The following is a 24,691-nucleotide window of genomic DNA, read 5'->3' as shown; positions in this document are numbered from 1 at the left end:
CAGTCTGAGAGATGGTGGGGAGCCCAAAGAAAATGAGTCGTTTGCTCCACTTGGAGGGTTCGCTCTATTCTCATAGGGAACCGTTAATCCTGCGAAATTTTTCTGCTTAGTTAACCCTCTCCGTGCCAGTGTTTCTAATGGCGGCTCCGGTCTGATTGATTTTTATCGCATCGTTATGCCAAAAGTTAGAAAATATATGCGGCACGCAGAAATTTAATGACTTATTATTACACTAGAAAAACATAATTAACCCAGAAGAATAGGTAGCGGAAAAGGCGGAGATCGATTTACATTTATTTTTTTTTTATGGGTGATTCCTCTATTCTTAGGGTAAGTGCACACTTTGCGGATTGTGCTGCCGATTTTTCCGCGTGGATTTTTCAAAATCCACAGGTAAATCCGTAGATCAAATTACCTGCGTTTTGCCTGCGGATTAGCCTGTGGTTTTCCCCTGCGGGTTGACACCTGGTCATGGAGCAGGTGTCAAACCGCAGCGGATTCTGCACAAAGAATTGACATGCTGCGGATTTAAAAATGCAGCTAGTCCGCACGGAAAAATTTGCAGCATGTGTGTAAGGGGGTGAAGCACCGAAGGAGCCGAGGGGGAGTTGCCTTCTTAGCTCCGTGTCCAGAACCATCGAGCAGGGCGTTAGGCTCCCCGGGGGATGCTTTAGGGGACTGGACTGAAACCAGGAACAGGAAGAGGTCAGGACTGGGAGCGGGAGAACTGCATGGGTTTTCAGCAGAGCAGCGCAGAGAGGAGAAGCGGGAGGACACTGATGCAGGAGGGGAGAGGAGACGGGTGCAGCGGCTGGAGACTGAGAGACCGCGGATACTGATGCAGGAGGGGAGAGGAGACGGGAGCAGCGGCTGGAGACTGAGAGACCGCGGACACAGGCGGAGGGCAGTGAGTACGTGAAGCCTGTTACCGCACTGGCAGAAAGGCTGTTGACTCCCCTCCTTGAGGAGACCTTGCCCCACAGACAGACCGTGTACCTCGTCAAGACACTTCCTTGCAGAGAGACCGGAATATATGCTGAGACGCTCCCCTGTGACCAAGGGGCGTTCAGTAATAAGACCACTGACCTGCAAAGAGAGACTGTGTGAGGCAGAGCCCCTGACCCCGGGGGGAGAATACTGCTGTCGTAGCAGAGGCAGGGACCTTGAGCACAGGGGTATAGCACCATCCTCATACCCCTTGGGCTCCCGCGTAAACCCCCCATACTACAGCTGGACTATATCAAGGACAGAGGACATCAAGCACCGCTGGTGCCTCGGTGCCAACGTGGGACAAGAGTGATCCCTCCAATCAAGATCCCCGAGAACTGATAAGTTTTGCCTCATAAGAGAATAACTTTTCTACTGTTTGTACCCCGTATATTTCTCCTGCTGTCGACATAACCCGTTCACATTATTTTCTCTGTTGTACTGTATATTGTACCAGTATTATCCCCTGTAAATAAACCTCCCCTTTTACTGTTGGTCTGCCTGTTCCGTGGTGACATATATATCTCCTACACGTTATTACATGCACACTGCGTTTTTCAATTTCCATTGACTATAAAGGTACTGTATAACACAGCAGAAACTGCTGCGGATCCGCAGGGCCAAATCCGCTGCGGATTCGCAGCAGAATCCGCAACATGTGCACACACCCTAAAGGGGATTCTCCACTTTTACATGATCAGATGATATCTGGGGAGAAAAGAATCCGGCACACAGGTTTTCCAATGGCCGATCCTTCCCTGGGCTGAGCTGGGCGTTCCTGTGTATGGCGGCTGAAGAATTGGATGACTACCCGCTATCTAATGTATGGGGGCTTAGCTTTGATTAATGTACGCACTAAAGCCCCCCACACAGTCTATACCTGCGATACCTGCGCTGGTTTCTGCTATACTGCTCTAGGCCTTCTATTGATTATGAGGCCCGTGGTCATCTCATGACAACTAGTTAGAAAAAAATGACAGCCTGTTGCAATAAGTAGTAATTCTGAAGAGATCCCCTCCTCTAAAAGCAGGACCTGTAGGGAAGAAAATGGAGCCATGCTAGGTGTCATATGGAGACACTCGCTGTGCTGGTACAGGCCCAGAGGATTTAGTGCCACGGTATGGGGTCCAGGATACCAGAGCGCTTAAATGGGTTATCGAACCCAATCCCAAAAATACAAAACCAATTAAAATGTCCTGAAATAGCCAATCCCTGGCCCTGTGCTTCTAATAAGTCATAGGTCCCTAGTCAGATTTAATGTTCTGCTCAATCAATGACATTTTGACCCAGATGAGATCGATGCAACCAACCACTACCTGTGGAAGTCAGGACGTCACTGACGAGTAGTGTCAGTGGTTACACAATCCATCTATCTATCTATTATCTATCTATTGTATCTATCTATCCCATATATGCTGTATCTATCAATCTATCTATCTATCTATCTATCTATCTATCTATCTATCTATCTATCTATCTATCATCTATTCTCTAAATCTATATCTATCAATCAATCTATCTATCTATGAATCTGTCTGTCTATCTCATATTTATCTATCTATTATTTATCTTTCTATCTATTACGTATCTAATATCTATATATTATCCATTTATTATCTATTTTATATCTATCTATATATCACATATCTATCTGTCTATCTGTCTATCTATCTATCTATCTATCTATCTATCTATCTATCTATCTATCTACCCATGCATCTATCTATCTATCTATCTATCTATCTATCTATCTATCTATCTATCTATCTATCTATCTATCTATCTACCCATGCATCTATCTATCTATCTATCTATCTATCTATCTATCTATCTATCTATCTATCTATCTATCTATCTATCTATCTATCTATCTATCTAGACCTACATACATCTACAGATTCTTTGCATTTATTAGCTTTAAATCCTCCTAATGACAAAGCAGTGACCTCACATTCAGAACTACCCATCTCCACCATGTCTTCAATTATTCTGACATATTATCTATCTTTTGCGGTAAGGTACGTCCGCCTTGTAATGGTACGTTATGGCAGTGCTGGGTATCTACCGCTATGGATGTATCAACAGGCCTGATTTAGTGCTTGTAATGCAGCAAGTGGGAAGGGTTAAAGAAAGAGTGATTGTCTGCAGGAGATTGGACGTGTCAGGGGACAGGCGTCTGGTGCAGCATTAAGTGAGAGACAGCTCTGAATGTAAAGGGACATAATCTTATATATAAGGTCAGGGCTCTCCCTGTGAGATGGGATATTATTATTGCCGAATACATTTGTTATGGATTTGGGTCACTATCAATACTTAAAGGCCATTTAAGTGAATGGTATTACAGACTGATAATGGCCGCGGCACTTTAGTGAATAAACTGCAATGCTGTTATGTATTCCAGCCATGTAATGGGATTTCTGCTTCATTATCTGCCATTACCCAGTTTCGTGTTAACCCCTTATGTACTGTGCTAGTGTAACTGTTACTGGCGTCTCCCTGTGGATGCAGAGCGTTAATGCCGTCATCCCCGGCTGCTCTTACACGTCGTTTGGTGCTGTAATATGTTTTCATTTGGAAATGCATCGTTACCATTCAAGAAGAATGGAAGTCACTGGCAGTGGCCATTTCTTTCCATGGCAACTAGCGCAGAATGCCCACCCTTCTGAAAGTGACCTGGTGACATTTGGAGGCTACGAAAGGATGCGACATTCTCCTAAGCCCTATCACCAGACCTCACGATGGCCAGCAAATCAAGGAATTGGCACTTGGACCAAACCACCTGCTGGGCTTTTCTGCGATCCGCAGCATTTTCCCATTGAGAGCACAAAGCCGAGTCTTTAACCCTTGGGCACACGCTGTAATTTGACCTAAGGCTAATGTATAGAGACATGAGGAATACTTTTTATGTATTTCCTATCATGGATCATTTCATATACTGAATACATGCCTGGTAAGTCAATATAAAGTCCTATGCTTGGGAAATATCCTCAGTTTTCAGACCATACCATTACATTTACCTTTGGATCTATCAGTACTAGTAGCCCTTAAATCTTAGACTGGTGTCACATTGACTATAATGAACACCACATTTTATAGCCAGGCTCATATTAAACCTTGTCTAGTATCTCATAATAGCCAACAGGTAGGACATTTTTTCTGATATCTTACAGAGATAGATGTAATTTTGTGACGACCAAATGACTCTTTATCTCCTCATTTATGTTCTTCACTAGATGGAGGGCCGATGCTATCACATCGGGAGGGCGGTAATGTCACAATGGGGGCAGGCTTTGCAGAGTTGAGAATCTCTCCCCCCCCCATGTACTCACCCACCTATCCACTCTCTCTTTCCCCATGTGCTGACTTCTCCCGTCTGTGCTCTCTTCTTTGACCTGTCTACCCCTTGTGCTATCCCCCTTGTCTGATGTCTCTCTCCTTCCTGTGCTGTGTTCTCCCCTCAAGTGCTGTCCCATTTGAGCTGTCTCCCCCCTGTGCTCTTTCTCACCCCTGTGCGCTTTCTCTCTCCCCCATCTGCTGTCGTCTCCTCTCATGTCATCTCTTCTTTGACCTGTGTACCCCATTTCCTATCCTCCTTGTCTGCTCTCTCTCTCCACCACTATGCTGTCTTCTTCCCTCATGTGTTCTAAGCAAAAGACAATACTGACATTACAGCAGGTGATCGCTGCGAATACATTTTGTGAGGTAAAATATTGTTTAAAAACAGTCAGTGAAATATTTTACCTCACAAAATGAATTCTCTGTGATCCCCTGTTGTAATGGCAGTATTGTCTTTTGCTTCCTCCCCTGCCCAGGAGATGTGGTATGCTCCGAACATGGTCAGACACAGAAAATTTTTAAAATTAACTTTCGTTCGTGGGAAAACCCCTTTAATGTGACTGGCTTCCTCTGCCTGTAGACACGTCGCGCATCTGCTGCCAGGATCAGCCAAAAGATTTATTGCACCTGCATGGAATTCATGCAGGCGCAGTAAATCAGACCGCCGCCATCACTTGGGTGTCCCAATATGGTGGTCAGTGAACTTCCGCCGCTTGGGATTCTATTAGATATTATTGGGTTCAGTGAAGAATCTGGAGAACCTGACAAATGGCTAGCGCCTCTGTATGCTATGCCAGAAATCTCACTCCTGTCCGGTACTAGAGTGAGATTCCTTGAGTAGGGAATGTCACAGCTCATCAGAAATTGGATCAGCTGTGGCTTCCCACTCCCCATGGCACCTAGCTCCATCCATTTTGTCACAGCTGGGAAAAACTGGTGCAAAAATGAAAAAAGTTAAAAAAAATCTGTGCCCAAATTTTGTGTGTTTTTAAAGCTTTTAAGCAAAAATTCTACTGTCAAAGCATTAATGCATCAGACCCATAGTATTTAACCTGGCATAAATGGAGCTGGTCTCCTAAATCTGACATTCTTTTTATTTTGTTCCTCCACCTCTCCATTCCTGAGATATGACCCCCCTCTTATTGGTATAAAAAAAAACTAGTCTTTTAGCAAAGTGGGCATCTTCCACGACGGTTGTCTCTAACATTATTTTTTATTACCACGCTTAGTTGGCAAAAAAAAGTAACTATATTTATATATATATATGTATATATATATATATATATAGGCAAAAGGGAGCTATGTGTCAGGAACGTAGAGGCACAGGTACAAAAAAAATAAAGAATGCTACATCCAGGAGGATAGCGACATATATACTAGGTGAAAGAATTACATCTGTATAGCTCATCACAGCTACAGTAGAAGGAAGTGGTAAAATATACAACTCATTAATATTTGGAACGGGAATGCAGCCGAGGAGAATAAAGTTCATCCCCCCCCCAACGTTCGTTTAATTGCGGGCACTGGGCAGCATAATAATGCTATCAACCTCCAGATTAACCCTGTATCTGCATTTTTTTCTGGTGACTGATTCCCTTTAGCTGTTTTAAGTTTGTATTTCCTAAATTAAAATTCTAATTTTACGCTCAGTGTACTTGCCAGTGTACATCAAAAGTTGTATGGACTTCCTCAGTGTCAACTCTATATTGCTCTTTATGGAACCTTATATGTGGTTATTACATATGTGGCCCCTCACAAGGTCACCGTATTTACAACAAGGGATTGACCATACGTGTATCGTACTGTTTATTATCTGTTGGAGTATTTTAATGACCACATTTCTGCTGCAAGCCTAGGGTGTAGGACGGAATGCTCTGGGGTTAGTCTTGTTAGCCAGACTCCCATCTACTAAACATTTATGACATAACCTGTATGTATTGCATGTATATTGAGGGAAACCACTAAATAGTGTTCATGATACCTATAAATAAGAAAAATAAGTTGTTAGGGACTGTAGGCGCTAGCGATGATATATATATATAAATATATATATATATATATATATATAAACTGTATAAAACCTCACAGCTCACAGTGCATTTCAGACCAAGTAAGAATCATTAGGTCAAAGGAACTGGCCAAGGAGCTCAGATACAGAATGGTGGCAAGGCACAGATCTGGCCAAGGTTACAAAATAATTTCTACAGTACTCAAGGTTCCTAAGAGCACAGTGGTCTCCATAATTCTTAAATGGAAGAAGTTTGGGACCACCAGAAGTCTTCTTAGACCTGGCCGTCCAGCCAAACTGAGCAATTGTGGGAGAAGAGCATTGGAGAGCGCGGTAAAGAGGAACCCCAAGATCACCATGGCTGAGCTCCACAGATGCAGTAGGGAGATAGGAGAAAGTTCCACAAAGTCAACTATCACTGCAGTCCTCCACTAGTCGGGCCTTTATGGCAGAGTGGCCCGACGGAAGCCTCTCCTCCCACATAGAGTTTGCTAAAAAACATATGAAAGACTCCCAGACTATAAGAAATAAGATGTTCTGCTCTGATGAGACAAAGATAGAACTTTCTGGTAAAATTCTAAGCGGTATGGGTGGAGAAAACCAGGCACTGCTCATCATCTGCCCAATACAATCCCAACAGTGAAACATTTTGGTGGCAGCATCATGCTATGGGGGTGTTTTTCAGCTGCAGGGACAGGACGACTGGTTGCAATTGAAGGAAACATGAATGCGGCCAAGTGCAGAGATATCCTGGATGAAAACCTCTTCCAGAGTGCTCTGGACCTCAGACTTGGCCGAAGGTTCACCTTCCAACAAGACAATGACCCTAAGCACACAGCTAAAATAACAAAGGAGTGACTTCAGAACAACTCTGTGACCATTCTTGACTGGCCCATCCAGAGCCCTGACCTAAACCCAATTGAGCATCTCTGGAGAGACCTGAAAATGGCTGTCCACTAACGTTCACCATCCAACCTGACGGAACTGGAGAGGATCTGCAAGGAAGAATGGCAGAGGATCCCCAAATCCAGGTATGAAAAACATGTGGAATCATTCCCAAGAAGACTCATGGCTGTGCTTCTACTCAGTACTGAGCAAAGGGTCTGAATACTTATGACCATGTGATATTTCAGCTTTTCCTTTTTAACAAATTTTCAAAAATTCATTCCCCATTATTAAAGAGTTCTTAAAGTGAAGCTTTACTTCAGACAAGTAGAAGTACTGTAGGCTATTATGGTGGAGTGAAACTTTTCCAGGGATACCTTCTTTATCGCTATGTGATGCACTCTTGCTTTGAAAGTATACTTTATCCATATGCAAATTAGCTTTGAAAGTGCACTTTTGGGTGAATTACTGTGCTTGCAGCCCAGGGCTCCTCTGTGCTTCTCCTCCCCCATCACTGTCCCTACTTCTTGATGAACAGTGCAGAGCAGAGGTAATATAATGCAGCAAAGCCTCTGTCTACACTGTCACTCATGAACAGAGGCGGTATTGGCAGGGAAAAGCGACGAGGAGTCAAGGATCATAAGTGCCCAAGAGTGAACTTGCAGCTCTAAATTGAAAATAAATGAAAAAAGAATTTGAAATCAAGGAAATGTCAAATAGCAACAAATAAACTATACTTGGAAAGGTATTACTCAGCTCTAGCCTGTAGTACATCTACTTGCCAATGGAAAATCTTACTGAGCGATTCCTTGTAATGTTTTTCTTCTTAAGACCACATTGTGCTGTTCCTCCTGGGTGTTACCAATTAGGGGTGTGTCCCTATTCAGTCTGTACCTGACCAATCAGCGTTCACAATGTAAGAACACACTCCTTTCACAGTGAAAATGTTTTCATACAGCTGCAAATTAATTTAAAAAAAAAGGAAGAAAAACATAGGAACCATACAATGCTGAGTTATTACTGTCTTCCATCCTGGAAAGTGTTGGGGTCATCTAAACTAACACTGAATTGGTGATGGGTGGCAATAGGAACCCATAAACAGTCTGCATGTTTCTTATATGTTGAAAGAAACGGTATCTATCTCCTTTTGTGCCAGATACGGCATCAGTAATGCTCTCCTTATTCTACACAATGAGAGGTAATGCTACTTTATTTTCGCACCGAGACATACAATTTACATACAAATGTGAAACAGCTGCTTTTGCAAAAACCCTACAGTTTCACTAGATAAACCAGAGAGTGGCAATATCGTCTTAATTTAGAAGTAACTTATTTTTATATCATTGGGATTCGGATCTCTTGGCCAATTCCTACCAGAAGGCTGATCCAATATTAATATTCTTTCCCCCCCGAAAATGCTGGTATGGGGTCTTCCTCTTTCAGGATCTGTCTAATAATAGCGGTGTCGTCATCTGCACCTGGTGTTTGAACTGGTTTCTGAGCGGAAGCGTTCAATGCTCTTACGTGTAGCTTGGCTCTTACTGAACATTCGCACAGTATTGAAAAAGAAAAAAAAATTGTTACAGTAGTAAAATACCAAGGACAGAAAATCACTTCTGTATTTGATGCCAAACCTAAATAGTTTCCAGGGAAACTCTGCGGCGGAGCCAGGCCACTCTCCGCGCATCGCGAGTGATACAGGTTTAGTGTCCATCAAGGCAGGTGTATTGAATGGGACTATAATAGCCCTTCTTTGCATCTGAATGCCCATTATTAATTTATGCTAATTAATTAAGGCGACATTACTAGATATGTGTCTGGCATACAGATATAAGAAGACATTTTGCTTGTTGATAAGCACTCAGGCATCTACTATAATTCTCATAGGTGCCATCTAGCTCTCAACAGACCCCAAAAAATGCTTAGAGTGCTACTCTTGTCTTACATCTGGAAGTGCAGGTTCTTACCATGTGGTTGAATGTCAGTGCATCGCAATACCAGACATGGCTTTGGACTAGAGTGGTGCTAATTCAGGGGAAAAGTGTGTCAGACGACCCCTTTCAGCCTACATTTTATTCTTCCCTCTCTACCATTTTCGTGCCAGCCTATCGGGAGAATTTGAAGTGAGCTGGAGTCCTCCTTGTAGAACTACTTAACTTGGGCCCTTGTGTTGTATTAGCACAGAAGGAGTCCAAATATGGCAGCCAAATTATTCAATAGTCCCCTATTTTGCCCCAAAATGTCTTCGGTCCCAGAGATTGGTTCCTACCTAGCGCAATTGCTTTCCCTTGGGTCTACTTGCACTGGCAGTGTTGTATCAGCACACAAAGACTGAGCAAGGTGCCACACTATTCAGTGGTCAGCCACTTCGCATCCAGATGCTTTCAATGCCCGCCTAGTGCAATTATTTTTCCTTTTGCCTATTTGCAGTGGCATTAATGTTATCTTGCTGTTTAAACAGGCTGCCGATCACCCGATGAACAAGCAAAATGCTCGTTCATCAGGTGAAATGATCTTTTACACATCACAAAAAATCAGCGTTCTCGGCAGTGCATCTTCCTGTGTGAACAGGATTTTCACTGCCAAGAACTATGGTAGCCTATGTGCACTGAGCGATCTATTAAAGATCGATCAGTGTGCATTGCTTACTCCCTCCTACACCCAGTGATCACATGACTGGAGGAAGACAAAGAGCTCAGTGCTTTCTGATCTTATACAAAAGCAATGGTTCAATGATCATGAAGGCAGACATAGTAATAAACTTTGTTTTCCTTCTCTGACAAAGTCTGCCTGCGTCTAACAGCTGTCTCCACCCCCCACCTCCCTAGTAGCTGCATGATCTAGAGAAAGCTTCTTACTTTGCACTGACATTTTAGAACGCCAGTGCAGAGTAAAGAGTGGACCAAGTGGTCCAGAAGTGGTTAACCCATTCTGAGCCTTTTGTAAGACAATTTTAGTCAGTGTACAATCCCTTTAATTAGCTTTGCTTCATATAAACGTGATGTTTATTAAATTGTAATACAGTCTGCATTAGGAAGAAAAATCAGCACAAACATATTTGCATAGGAGAGAAATACAAATGTGTGGTTTTATTAGCTGTAATAATATTAGTACAGCCTGCCCCCTTGTGGTGATGTCATCCTAAATTATGGTAACCATGGCAATCATTATTATATCCAAGTCAGTTTATTTTTATACTGTACAGGATGTTTTCATGCTCAATAATAAATATTGAGGTTGTACAGTGCCTATACATATTACAATGAAAAGTATCTTTACTACTACACAGTCTCTGGGCTTGCCCTTTTTTATAGTTAATGAATAGGTTCCTTTCAGTCCTAGAGAAATATTTTTTAACTTAGCCTTGTACTCTTAATCTGTCACTCCCCCCTGGAAATATAGGAAAGCACAACTAGTTTATTTTCTCCTTATCGATAGAACATGTTGCTCTACTGCCCAACGCTACCTTACCGGCGCTGTCAGTGTCAATCTAGGTTGTGACTCATGGCAGAAGGTTAAAATTCATATGTATATAATATTCAAAGGAATGTCACAACAAAGAGCTCTAACCAGAGACGTCCTAGAGCTACAACACTATGGAGAATACAAGCAGACAAAACACCTGACAGCGCCTTTTAATGTAAATCTGCCATTTTTCTATATAACTTCATGGGATGTCCCTCTGGGTCCTACAGCATTGTCTTGTCCTATGTCTCACTCCCTGGTTTCCCGGGTTTCCATAAATCAGATTGTACACTAAATTCAATGCTTAGGTTACAGAAAAAAAGACAAAACCCTAGGCACAGCTCTGCTTTCACGTTTGATCTTAGCTTAAGTCATGGTTCTCAGCGTAAAAACAACAAAAAAAAATCTACAATTCAATTACAAGGTTGAGAAATTTATAAGAAATTATTTATTATGAATTATAAACTCAATTTCTCCCATATATACAACTAAGGTAATTTACTAAGGTACTGCCTGAAGTTGGAATTACTCTTTAAGCAAGTCTCCTGTAGAATCTCACTCCCGTTCTCCTGGGGTTTATCTCCTGCTTGTATGATGTTCTGTACCTTGTTTAGATATTGATCCCCCTTTTCCTCTTTCTAATTTAGAGGACATCACACAAGACTCTAATTTCCACTGCTCCCCATATTCCCCCCTTATGCTCTGTCCTTTCGATGACTGTGTTTCTCATGCTGGGCAGCAAACTGGGCAGTGCCCAATGAGCAGGAGAAGTTTCTCCGTAGCAGATCTGTGTTGTGTGTGAAGACAGTATTAGCAGCACTACCTTACACCATTTCTATGAGAAGAGATTGAAAACATGAGAACTGTTATCTCGTTACATGGCATCCTGCCCACAATAATCCACTGTAGCATCAAAACAAAGGCGCAACACAGCAGTGGGCAAGATAACGCAAATGAAAATTAACTACAATTCATCTGGGCTATGCCAACATCTCCTTGAAAGTATTCGGGCACATGTATGTACTCATATGTGTTTTTCATTAGCTTAGGTAATACTTGGAAAAAACACTCAGAGGAATACTTTTTTTTCTATAGCCCACAAATCTAGCAAATGTTTAAGGCCTGTTTCACACATCAGTTTTTGTTGAGAGAGAGAGAGAGAATTTTTCAGCCGCCAGAACAGAGTTTAGGGTTAAATTTCCAGCTGAGTGAAGTCTTTCGGGCATGCGCAGTGAGAAGTGCGGATCCTGCCGTCCGAAAAAACGTTGCATGGTCCGTTCGGGCATGTCGGCGGACGTCAAAATTTTGGCGGATCCGCAAAAAAACGGATCCAACGGATGGCCATCCATCAAAATCCACCGGTAATGCAACTCAATGGGGAAAAAAACGGATCCGCCAAGAAAAATGGCGGATCCGTTTTTTTTGACTGGTGGACACAAACGGATGTGTGAAACAAGCCTTAGTCTATCAAGTACAACTGAGCTAAACGATGCCATCACTTCCAGATCCATTTCTTCCTTGTGGTTATCTACTGTATGTCTTAGAATCAGGATTGAGGTTGGTACTGTTATAAAAGAGAAAGACTAGTAATCAGCTCACTTTCCAGGAAGGACTATTCGGTGTGAATACCACTTGTATTCACATAGTAACCCTGGTAGGGTCAGGGTGTGGTGCACGGAGTGTAGAAGTACGCCATTCTCATATCCAGGACAGAAATGACTTAAGGGTCCATGAAGACTGGGCTCCAGCATCAGTGGCAAAATGTTAAAACATTATTCAGAGCTATGACTAAGGGTTGCTAACCCAAAATGCGTAGGCATATGGATCCTTCATCTTTTTTATCTTTTTCTTACCATGTTTTCAATTATAAAAGTTATATTTTAATATTTTCTCACTAGTGCAGAAGCTAAGTCCTCATGGACCCTTCTTCCTTTTCTGTGCTGGAACTTTTATACCTTAGAGCACCAGTCACCAACCTTTCTTACCTGTAGAGTCACATTCAACCCTGAGATATGGTCTCGAGTCACATCCATTGACCCCTTCACGAGTAGAGACACTCTAAGCCCATCATTACCAGTATGATGACAGCCTAAGCATTTCCACAGAAATCATACTGAGACCTTGTGGCCCCCTTCTATATAGGTGGTATTATTACTAGTGTTCCCACGTTAGCCTTATTCAGCATGTTTGTATCAAGCCCACCCACCACACTATTTCATCAAGCTTCAAGCTTTCCTCCATCCAACAGTATCATCCTATCTACAGCTCAAAATATCTCTGCAAGTATATTCACATCCAGATTTACTCTTCTGTGCAGGGATATGCATAAAAGCCACCATCTGGAGACCTTCTCTTCATAGCTGGTTTTCAAGAGCTATTGCTAATGCCCCAAGCATGGGACCATTAGGACTATCCTGATTGGGTTCGCCTTGTCGCGGTGGGATGGTTTTTTCGCTGTCTTGATTAAAATAGCGTCAACTAAGAGTTGTGCTTTGCTCCTGTCTATTTTGAGGTCTGAAGACTCATAAGGAGGTGAAATACAGAGTAGGGACCATCCTGATTGGGTTCGCCTTGTCGCGGTGGGAAGGTTTTTTCACTCTCTAGATCAAAATAGCATCAACTAAGTATCCAATGCTTTAAACATTGTTTTGCTATTATTTATTTACTTATTGCAGGGTATCTGTTCATTGCTTTAATCCTAGGTTTCAAATTGAAAGGCGCTTATCCACAGAGGAGAAGCCACTAAGCCGTTTGGCAGAGCAGTGGTGTACTGTTCCATAAACTGTTTATATCCATCAATTGACGGAGCTGGTAACAGCTGATCGGCGGAGGTGTCATGTGTCAGACCCCCATTGATCTGACAACCTATAGATAGGTCATCAATATTATAATACTGGAAAACCCCATTAAAGTCAGGACAATATATAGGTTTTTCCTCGATAGCCAAATAATGTCTCTCGATCACTCTGAATGTCTCTTAGCACATAACTATCAATGGCAAGAGGACAACCATAGCTTTACTAAAGACTGGCACCAGGATTACAAACAATTGACTTGAAAGTGGTAATAATATACAGTGGGGGAAATAAGTATTTGATCCCTTTGCTGATTTTGTAAGTTTGCTCACTGACAAAGACATGAACAGTCAATAATTTTAAGGGTAGGTTAATTTTAACATTGAGAGATAGAATATCAAAAATAAAATCCAGAAAATCACATTGTATAAATTATATAAATTGATTTGCATTTTGCAGTGAGAAATAAGTATTTGATCCCCTACCAACCATTAAGAGTTCTGGCTCCTACAGACCAGTTAGACGCTCCTAATCAACTCGTTACCTGCATTAAAGACAGCTGTCATACTTAGTCACCTTTATAAAAGACTCCAGTCCACAGACTCAATTAATCAGTCAGACTCTAACTTCTACAACATGGGCAAGACCAAAGAGCTTTATAAGGATGTCAAGGAGAAGATCATAGACCTGCACAAAGCTGGAATGGGCTACAAAACCATACGAAAGATGCTGGGTGAGAAGGAGACAACTGTTGGTGCAACAGTAAGGAAATGGAAGAAATACAAAATGACTGTCAATCGACATTGATCTGGGGCACCATGCAAAATCTCACCTCATGAGGGATCCTTGATCATGAGGAAAGTGAGAGATCAGCTTAAAACTACACGGGGGAACTTGTCAATGATTTCATAGCAGCTGGGACAACAGTCACCAAGAAAACCATTAGTAACACATTACACTGTAAAGGTATAAAATCCTGCGGTGCCCGCAAGGTCCCCCTGCTCAAGAAGGCACATATGCAGGCCCATCTGAAGTTTGCCAATGAACATCTGGATGATTCTGTGAGTGATTGGGAGAAGGTGCTGTGGTCAGATGAGACAAAAATTGAGGTCTTTGGCATTAACTCAACTAGCCATGTTTGGAGGAAGAGAAATGCTGCCTATGACGCAAAGAACACCATCCCCACTGTCAAGCATGGATGTGGAAACATTATGTTTTGGAGGTGTTTCTCTGCTAAGGGCACAGGACCACTTCACCACATCAATGGAAGAATGGATGGTGCCATGTATCGTAAAATCTTAAATGACATCCTCCTTCCCTGCTCCAGGACATTGAAAGTGGGCTGTGGTTGGGTCTTCCAGCAAGACAATGACCCAAAACATGCAGCCATGGCAACAAAGGAGTGGCTCAAAAAGAAGCACATTAAGGTCATGGAGTGGCCTAGCCAGTCTCCAGACCTTAATCCCATAGAAAACTTATGGAGGGAGTAGAAGCTCCAAGTTGCTAAGCGACAGCCTCAAAATCTTAATGATTTAGAGATGATCTGCAAAGAGGAGTGGAGCAAAATTCCTCCTGACATGTGCGCAAACCTCAACATCAACTACAAAAACCGTCTGACTGCTGTGCCTGCCAACAAGGGTTTTGCCACCAAGTATTAAGTCTTGTTTGCCAGAGGGATCAAATACTTATTTCTCACTGCAAAATGCAAACAAAATTTATACAATTTATACAATGTGATTTTCTGGATTTTATTTTTGATATTCTATCAAAGTTAAAATTATCCTACCCTTACATATTTATACTGGAGCTTGGCTCCTGTATCATGTAACATGGGACACATCTGGACTGGACGTTGAATCAACGCAACGTCACTGCCCGTTGGCATTGTGCAATACTAATATTTCATCCTGGCCCTTCAGTATTATTATATACACCACATATTATAGTATCCATCAATGTGTCTGGGATATCTATACATTTATCTTTAAACATTAATTATGAGGATTGTTGTCCCTTTGACAAAAGTAATGTATATATTAAGGAGAACAATACACCGTGGTACAGGGAGAATAGTATTGACCATACAAGAACAATATGATAGAACCTCTGCCAAATCCGAGCGCGATCAATGCCGTCAGTGCGTTATGTTTCTACAAACCATTCATGACTATCGATTTTTTTTTCTAAATATTTTCTACATTTCTATCATATCAGTAAAGGGTCTAAAGATTCCAATTTTATTCTTCATTTTCTATTTAGGCGTGTGCAACTGCTCTCAGTTATCAGCTGCCTTATACCATGGAAAGCTCGTAGCGTCCATTATAGAGAATCTATTGGACAACATCATCATTAATTATACATGTCCATCGTGAAGACGTTGATATCTGAGGCGCCAGTATTTTTATTAAAGGGATTGTCCATCTTTAGTAACAATCCCCAGCGCATGTATTTGAGGCTAAAAAAAATGTTGTCATTGTGTGAAACATTTTGCACCATTTGTTTTTTACTGGCTTCTTGTTATTCTGCACATTTAAGTTTTATGTGGTCAGAGGAACTCAGAAAAAGTCACATGAACCAGTTACAAATGCTCCTGTCAGATCATCAGAAGGAGCTCACTAATGGAGTCCTAGTTTACTCATTCTGCAGCCAATGATAGACAGTTGAACACAGGGTTAATGTTACACAATTTTTAATGAATCCTAAATACAAAAATGATTTTCAGCCCTAAATACATGCATTTAAGTAAAAAAAAATCCCTAAAAGAGATTAAAGCACTTAACTTTATTTGATGGCCTATCCTTACGATAGGACATCAATACCTGCTTGGTGTTGGTGTGACATATGTTGACTGTATAGTGGCCAAGGTCGGGTGCTGCACATTCAAATCAATTAGTCATGGATGTGCAGTACCCAGCCACGGCCATTATTCCGTTTACCAAGAAATAGCTGATCGGTGGCGGTGCCAGGGGTCGCACCCACACTGATCAGACATTGATAACCTATCCTAAGGATAGGCCGTCAATGTTAAACTCCTGAACAATCCCTTTAATTGGAATATGTCAGCAGGTTTTTGCTATGTAATCTGAAAGCAGCATGATGTAGAGACAAATACCTTGATTCCAGTGATGTGTCACTTACTAAGCTTCATGCTGCTGTTTCCATAAAAATCAGTGTTTTATCAGCAGTAGATTATCACTACAGAACAAGGTGTCACGGGCCTCTTAGTCACTGCTCTAAAAAAATCTAAAGAGGCCTAATACTAAAATTATTTATATGCACACATTTATTATAGAAAATATGGAATTGTAATGTATAAATGTAGCAAGCACCAACACAACGGCTGTAGCATAGCACGTCAGGGTAGCCTGTGTAGTGCAGGTGCTCTGTATTGGAGTAGTAGCCGACCTACATACATTGAGCTCAAATCATTATCATTTCCAAGGTTTTTTTAAGCTGCTTTTCTCTTTTGCATTGTGTAATTCATTGCCAGGTTTTTTGCCCCAAATTCTTCAAAAGGTGATTTACGAATTTGTAAATTTTGCACAGAAAATAAAAAATGCTCTTCCTTTTTAGTTTTTCAAAACCTTTTTTTTTTTTTACACCTTTTCGAACACAAAGTCACAAATTTCATTAAAATTTTGCGCAAAAAAATTCTAGTATGTAAAAAATCCCTCTAGGGGAGGACTGGAGTACAACAGCAAAAAAACATTTTGTAACTTTTTAAAAAATCACAAATATTGAATCCGCTGCAAACATCTGGATTACAAAAACCATTCATCCCATAATGGGAAAAAACCTGAAACAGAGAGAAAAAAAACCCACAAACGAAGCAGTAGAAAATAGATTCCGAAATAGGCGCAACTTAAAAAGAGATTTTGGTACAAAACAAACAAAGTTTTCACTGGATTTCTTTTAATTTACTGATGCTGGAACACTTTTTCTTTATCTCCTGTGCCCCTTCATGCCAAGCTTATGCCCACCTGGTACTAAAGAAGCAAACTTTGTCTTCAACCAATTGGGCAGATCCCACAGAACTTCTCCTCTTCTCAGTGATGTCACCGCTCTTCAGACTCCCCGGCTCACTTTATGGCAAGAGTCAGACGGCCATATAAATTGGACGGGGATCAGAATGTGATATTTAGCCTGGCCGGAAGCTCTCTTAACCCGAGCATGACAGCTGCATAGTGATGGGCGAGTGTACTCGTTGCTCGGGTGTCCTCCGAGTATTTTGGCGTGCTCGGAGATTTAGTTTGTGTCGACGCAGCTGCATGATTTACGGCTGCTGGACAGCCTGAATACATGTGAGGAATGCCTGTTTGTTAGAGAATCTCCACATGTATTCAGCCTGTACAACAGCCACAAATCATGCAGCTGAGGCGACGAAAACTAAATCTCCGAGCACGCCAAAATACTCGGAGGACACCCGAGCATACTCGGGAAAACCCGAGCAACGAGTACACTCGCCCATCACTACAGCTGCATAGAAATACATGACGCTGTCAAGATTGGGTCGGGAGTCCCTCCGGCCACTCCGAACAATTTTATATGGCCGACTGACTACGCCCTATTCGAGAGCCAGAAATCTCTTTTAGAGTGTGAATATACAGTGCCTCTTTCTGACGCTCCGTAGACTTACACAGACACTTCCGAGTCACATGGGGCGGTGACGTCACTGAGAAGAGGAGAAGACCGGTGATAGACATCGGAGAAGGCAGAGGTAGGTAAGTATATTAAAGCGCTCGCACCACATAACATGCACACAAACACAGATTTAATGAAAAAAATATTAATAGAAGGGATTCTTTAAATAAAAAAAAGTCCAGTGAGAATTTTTTTAAAAAAATTGACCAAATACAATAATAAATCAGCCCCTATAAGTACAAAAGACCATCATACCAAATGAGTAACTGTTCATCATATATTTATAACATATATATATATATGTTTATATATACATTATATATACATGTATATATATATATAGTAAATATATAATAAGTATAACTATATCTGTATATACAGTATATATATACATATATACACATTGTAAAAAAATAGGAAATGAAATATATATATATAATGTATATATAGTAGGGATGAGTTTGCTGGGTGTATTAGCCCTTGCTCATGACTCTATTGCAATGATTTTCTTCCTACCGTAGTATGCATACCTTCACACCTAACATATCAGGCATGGTACATTGCGACGACATGCGGTGCCCAATGACAAACACACACAATCACACCCGGTGAAGCAGCTCTGCCAGCATGTGGTTGCTCTCTCGGAACCATTATTCTGCTTCCAGTCGACGGCCGGCTCAGTCATCCCTGTGTGCCCGCTCCATGCCCCATGATTGCATCTCATTCCAAATCCTTAACCACTAGAAATAATTGTCAAAGGAAGACAAAACACAGAATTGTTTGATCAGGGTTTTTTTTTTTCTTCAGGAAAGAGGTGACTTCTATCACATGAATCAAATTTGACGTGTGTAATTTGACATTTGTACATCAGACGGGCTTATTCAGCACTGCCGGTATCGGAACAGCGGCCAAGCAGATAACAGTGGAAGGGCAACGTACTCGGGGTCGATCAGTTGGCACAATGTAGGATCCCAGTATCTCATCTGACCAATAGGGGGCGTTCAGTGAATTCTACATGTAGTCGTAGGGACTGTTCAGGCTGCCTACATAATGCCAAGTGAATGCCCAGCTTTGTGCCCTATCATCCCTTCCCGTTAATTTTTTGCACACATTCAACAGTTCCACCATAGAGGTTCCTTCTCGAATCAGACATTTGCATTGAAAGTGTCATCATTATTAAAATACATATTTTTTTTAATAAAAAGAAACAGATAATTTTCCATATCCTAGTCAATCCCCCCCATCACGACATTAAAATAATAATAATACTGTAATAATAATTAAAAAAACACAAAGAATGCACCAAGCTGCCGCTAACCCCTTCGAGCACTGAAAGGGTTAAACCAGCTCAGCCTCCCTGAGCAATCAGGCGTGGAATACTGAAAGGATTTTACTGTAACCTTTGCAGCCAGACGAATATCCATGGACTTAGTCGTCTCCAATCACCGATTGGAAAAGATCGTTTATTAATTTGATAAGAAGCAGCAAAAAGAAAAACCAGAGTTCAATATTACGGTTTACGTGATAAATGGTCTTCATATAACGAGTTACAAAAAAAAGGATTGGTGACTGTCAATCATTTGGAAGTAAGGCAGTCTTATCTTTCCATAAGGCAAATCATATGTAATGTATCAAAATTGTTAGTAAAAGCAAACAAGACCTTTCGCTCTTTAGTCCGTGAAACAAGAAAACAAATTGGGTGGTTACTGTATCTTTGGCTTTAGCTCCTCTTGATTTCCAGATCACAAATTGTGTATTTTTATATTTTTTTTTGTGATGTTGTAATTATTTGCTTGCTTTTTTTTTATTATTATTATTTTATAATCCTTTTTTTTATCATTATTATCGGATAAATCCTTTCATTAGTCCATAAAAACAAGAGCGATAATGGCCAACAAATCACACACCGGGCACAGAATGCCCTTTTCATTACGGGATCTCTAGGGTTTTGTCCCTATCTGCCCCACTTGGCAAGCACTCTCTCCTGCCATCGGAAAAAGGCTTATTCATATCTCATCCTTGAACGGACTTCCTTCACGTTTCCCAGCTCCCAGGGGAAGTAAAAAAAAAAAAGAAAGAAATGAAAAAATAAAAAAAATCAACCTTTTTCCTGCTCCATTCACTTAAACCAACCTTACACCAAAGTGGATTCAAAAAACCCACCAATGATAACAATAAAATGTATAAAAAAATACTCAGAAGTTTTTTGTTTTTTTTTTAACTAACAAGCCTGGTAACTCATCTTAGAGATTTGGGGACATCTCAAATGTCATAGATTTTTACCTCGGCTTTTTAACAGCAGCAAAAAAATGTTTAGTATCATTTCAAGGTTTTCATTTTTTCATACCTCACATTCCCGGGAGCCAGAGATTGTATATGTACAGGGTCCTGATCCATTAACCAATACATCCATGGGTTCTGTGTTGGAAGGTTTGTAGTCCACGTAGTACTCCTGTAACGGAGAGTTTATTTGTCTTTCCGATTCTCTGGCCTTTTTCCGCCTTCTCTTCATCATGGAGCTTTGCTGCAGTTGCTTCATGCTGGCTGGATATCTTTTCCATGATACATAGATGACTAATAAGATCATGGCCACGGACAGGAAAAGCGCCACGCTCCCGGCTATGATTTTATGGAAGGAAACATGCTCATATTCTTGCTCTGCCATGGGTGTCTGAAGGCCAGGAGAAGGGCTTGGCGTGAATGAAGTTGGAGGTACACTCACCAACTTGTAGACTGTTGGCTTGGGTACAAATTGTGGTTTTGGAGGAGCTTTGGTTGTCTGATAAGCTCTTTCGGTCACCAACACAGGGGTTTCATTGCAGATATTGTATGTTTCCACGGCATCAATAACCTTCTCACCTTGGATGTGTTTAGGGCCAGCACAGATCATGGTGCTCTCTTTGTTTCCCTTAAAGTTTTTAAGCCAGAAGACCAGAGGACATATGGTTTTGCTACATTCCCACATGTTTCCAGACAAGGTTATAGAGGTCAGTGATATCCAAGCGTTTATGGTTTCCTGGGTGACATTGGTGAGCTTGTTAGAATCCAGATTGAGTTTTTGTAGATTGGGGAGACATTGGAAGGTGCCAGGTTCAATGTTCTGTATATCATTTCCTGACAGGTCAAGGTTGTGCAGTGCACTCCAAGTCCAAGTTAATCCTTGGCTAATGGACTTGATCCTATTCCACTGCAGAAATAGCGAATGCAGGTTGGATAGACGAGGAAAGTGAGCAAAGTTCACCTTAGAGAACTGATTATGCTCCAGGTGGAGCTCCTTCAGCTTCAGGAGGCCAGCAAAGGCATTGCGAGACAAACTCCTGAGCCGATTGTATCCTACATCCAAAAATTCCATGTTGCGGCAGTCCTGAAATACCCTAACTGGCACAGTTTTCAGAGAGTTGGAACGCAGATGCAAACTCAAAAGCTTACGAAGACCCTTGAACTGTTCAGATTGCAGCATCTGAAGCTTGTTATAGGATAGATCCAAATTTCTAAGATTAGGGACTGGATGAAACGTGGCATTGGCCAGATTTGTAATTTTGTTGGAACTCAATATAAGCTCTTTCAGCCTCCTGATACCCTGGAAGGCATCCTCATCCACCGAGCTGATATAATTGTGATCAAGGTAAAGCCAGACCAGCTGGTTAAGGCCAGAGAACTGGTTCGACTTCAACTTTTGGATGCTGTTGTAACGCAAAGACAATCCCTGTGAACCACCTGAAATATTCTGCGGGATGTCTCTGAAGGCATGGGACTCACAGTACACAATCTTCCCATCACACCGGCAGTTCTTTGGACAAGCTTTCTGTGCCCCCACAACAATCACTATGAATAGAACAGGCAGAAGGACTAGTGATAAACTCATGCCTTTTAGTTGATTCATCGGTTGCAACCCTGCAAAGAATGGAAAGATACAAGGGATTGAAATCATGTAAAAGAGGACAAAAGTAATAAACCCACCTGCAGATATCATAAATCCAGCCACATCGCCAAAAAGTCTTCTGAGCTTCCGAATGAGAAGATCAGAAGACTTGAGATCATGCAACCTATTAGAAGTCTTCAGATTTAATTTAGACTGCTCCATCTTTATTCCTAAAAACAGATTGCCACACCCCTGATATTGCTTTTCTGAATAAGGGAGAATTAAATCTTATTTATACATATAAAATTGATCCCATCTCTTGCATTCGCGTCAAACTACGTAATTGGTCATGTCTACATGTCAATTCTCATAAGCACATACATGTATGCCGCAGTCTTGCCAATCTACAATATGTTTATTCAACTAACCCCTGGTAGTTAAGATGAGTTGAATGAGTGGTTTGTCTCGCACTGCAAGAGGACCGTAGACAATAAGGAAAGAGGGGATAGGGTTAAGACTGAATGAATTGTCCTTTTTTTTCCTGAATGCAACTCCTAGTGGCTGGAATTTAATTAAAGTGATGCAGTGTTTGCATATCGTTGCTTCTATTACGCGGTCCATACGGGCAGTGGGGGGGAAGCAGATGGTTAAATAGGGCTTTAACCCTTTTTGGGCTAGTATTAAAGACGCTTATTCTGCCCCCCGTGTTCCATTCTTTTAACCCTTCTCACCATTGGCTTTAAGAGCAACGAGCATATGTGACCTTGCTAATTCTGCTGGTCACAAGTGGAACAGGATCAGGAATGTAGTCACAAGTGGAACAGGACCAGAAATTTGATGAGACAAGCTAGTGGATGGGATCAGTGGAAAAAAATTGCAGAGAGGAGAGGTTAAATATTAGAAGGGTTGCAGACTAAGAGATTTGAGATGTGGGGACATTTTTTTGGGTGGGAGGCAGGGGTTCGGATATAATGATATAATGCAGTCTGGGCTTCCAGTTTTATTCCCATTTTGGATATTTTTTTCCGAGACGCCATAGTGGGAAGGGAACAGGTTAAAATGTTAAAAACCCAGCTGGCATTTCCTCCTTGTGTCTGCTACTAAGGAGCATTCTCTATGCCATGAATGCATCAGATTCAGGAGCTGGGGATGGATCCGTTGGCTCTGTGGAAAAAAGCCTGAACATGGCATATCCTCTCCGACTGTCATACACTGGAGTCATAGCCTTGAGTCTGCGCATGGAAGGAGAACCACGCCACACTAACCAACACGGCGCAATGTGCAACTTCCACACTAAGCCTTTGTCCAAGGGGATCAAGTTGGAGCAATAGTCAGTGACAAGAGATGAATAATTAGGGTGAGAATGTAGTAATGGCTTGCTATAACCGAGGTGGGGTGGTCAATACAGGTGATCATCGAAATGGAGTGGTCAATACAGGTGGTCATCGAAATGGAGTGGTGAATACAGGTGGTCGTTAAATAATAGGAGGCAGTGTAGGGTAGAGATTGATGCACCTGCAGATGCCTACAGGTGTATACGGCTAGAAATGGATGTCCATAGGACAGAAGAAATGCAGGCAAGTAAATGATATATGTGTCCATGTATGTCTGCAGGAATGTATGGGTCTGTCTCCAGGTATTACATTGTGCTTGCATTGGTGCATGAGCTGAGCATCACCTTGTGTGTTTCATTCATGCTAATTCCAGCCTTTAATACCAGACTTGGGGAGTTTTCTTGCAGACATACATGACTAGTCCTTGCATGCATCAAGCCAGAAACTTCACTTACCCATCCTCTGTCTCCCAGCGATTTCCTTCGTCCTTTTTCTCAGGGATTGTCTCTGGGAAATGTTTCCCTTTTTTTTCCGCCTGTTAATTATGAAGCAGCAGTTCCTTCATGGTCCATACAGGTCTCTGTGTCAAACCATCCTGTTGTCAGACTCAACCGCCCCCCCCTCCCTTCTGTATATATGTATATAGGGGTATATTTGACAGCAAAGTTTATCTCCTTGTTTTCTTCATAGGCTTGGATTTGAGGAGTAGGTGAATCTTTAGCTTAGATCAAAAAGGAAATCCTGCTATATGGATCCAACATCAAGTGGAGGGTACAGCCAGCAAGGGAAGGTAGAGAACTTCTGTGCATAATCTTTGCAATACCTAACCAGCCTTGCCCACCACCGCCTGCCATCCTTAGATGTCCATCCTTAGTGCCATCTCCTCCTTGGTGCTGTCATAAGCCATGATGCCTGCAATGGGGATGTCTAGAAGCCCAAGTTTAGACCAAGTGTCGCCTGCTTTTTCTATATAGCTGTGAAGGTTTCCACTGCTATGTAGCTGTGTAGGAAAGCAGCTGGGATTCAGGAGGTTTTTTTTTTTTTTTCCCAGAGACTGCTGATGCTCAGAAGCTTGCTTTCCCTGCCTAAGCTTCAGCTATAGAGTGACCCCTGCTGGATAAATTAGAGGAGACAGAAAAAAGCCAAAGCAAGCCGGGGCTGTCATTGCAATGCAGTGCAGGCTCTCTTACTCCCTCACCAAATACAATTAACTCCCTCGCCTCTGAGAGCCATTTGTGCATTTGATGAATGGATTATACGTCATAGGTTCTGACCGAATTCAACCATAGCCTAGTCGGTGGGACTCGTGCGCCAGACATGCGTTATCTTGTTAAAAATTCTGTATAAATAATTCATGTGTTATAACGCCGCAGACGAA

The 24,691-nt window shown here is 41.7% G+C and overlaps 1 protein-coding gene across 2 annotated transcripts in view; it reads right to left on the bottom strand.

Annotated features, from left to right (window-relative positions):
- Positions 1-24,489, bottom strand: part of LRRTM4 (leucine rich repeat transmembrane neuronal 4) — an 867,464-nt gene extending 842,975 nt beyond the window's left edge. The window contains exons 1-2 of one of the 2 annotated variants that reach the window (XM_073559510.1): positions 23,769-24,489; positions 20,465-22,011 (exon numbers count right to left, since the gene is read on the bottom strand). In XM_073559510.1, coding sequence (XP_073415611.1) covers positions 20,465-22,011; positions 23,769-23,772 — 1,551 coding nt within the window. In that variant the 5' untranslated portion in view covers positions 23,773-24,489. The remainder of the gene's footprint in view (positions 1-20,464; positions 22,012-23,768) is intronic. The other variant, XM_073559509.1, reaches the window with a different exon arrangement.
- Positions 24,490-24,691: the final 202 nt, after the last annotated feature.

The sequence above is a fragment of the Dendrobates tinctorius genome, unplaced genomic scaffold (genome assembly GCF_039654945.1).
Source record: "Dendrobates tinctorius isolate UK_male_01 unplaced genomic scaffold, ASM3965494v1 ptg000272l, whole genome shotgun sequence".
Taxonomy (NCBI): domain Eukaryota; kingdom Metazoa; phylum Chordata; class Amphibia; order Anura; family Dendrobatidae; genus Dendrobates; species Dendrobates tinctorius.
This window is presented reverse-complemented; position numbering and strand designations above follow the sequence as displayed.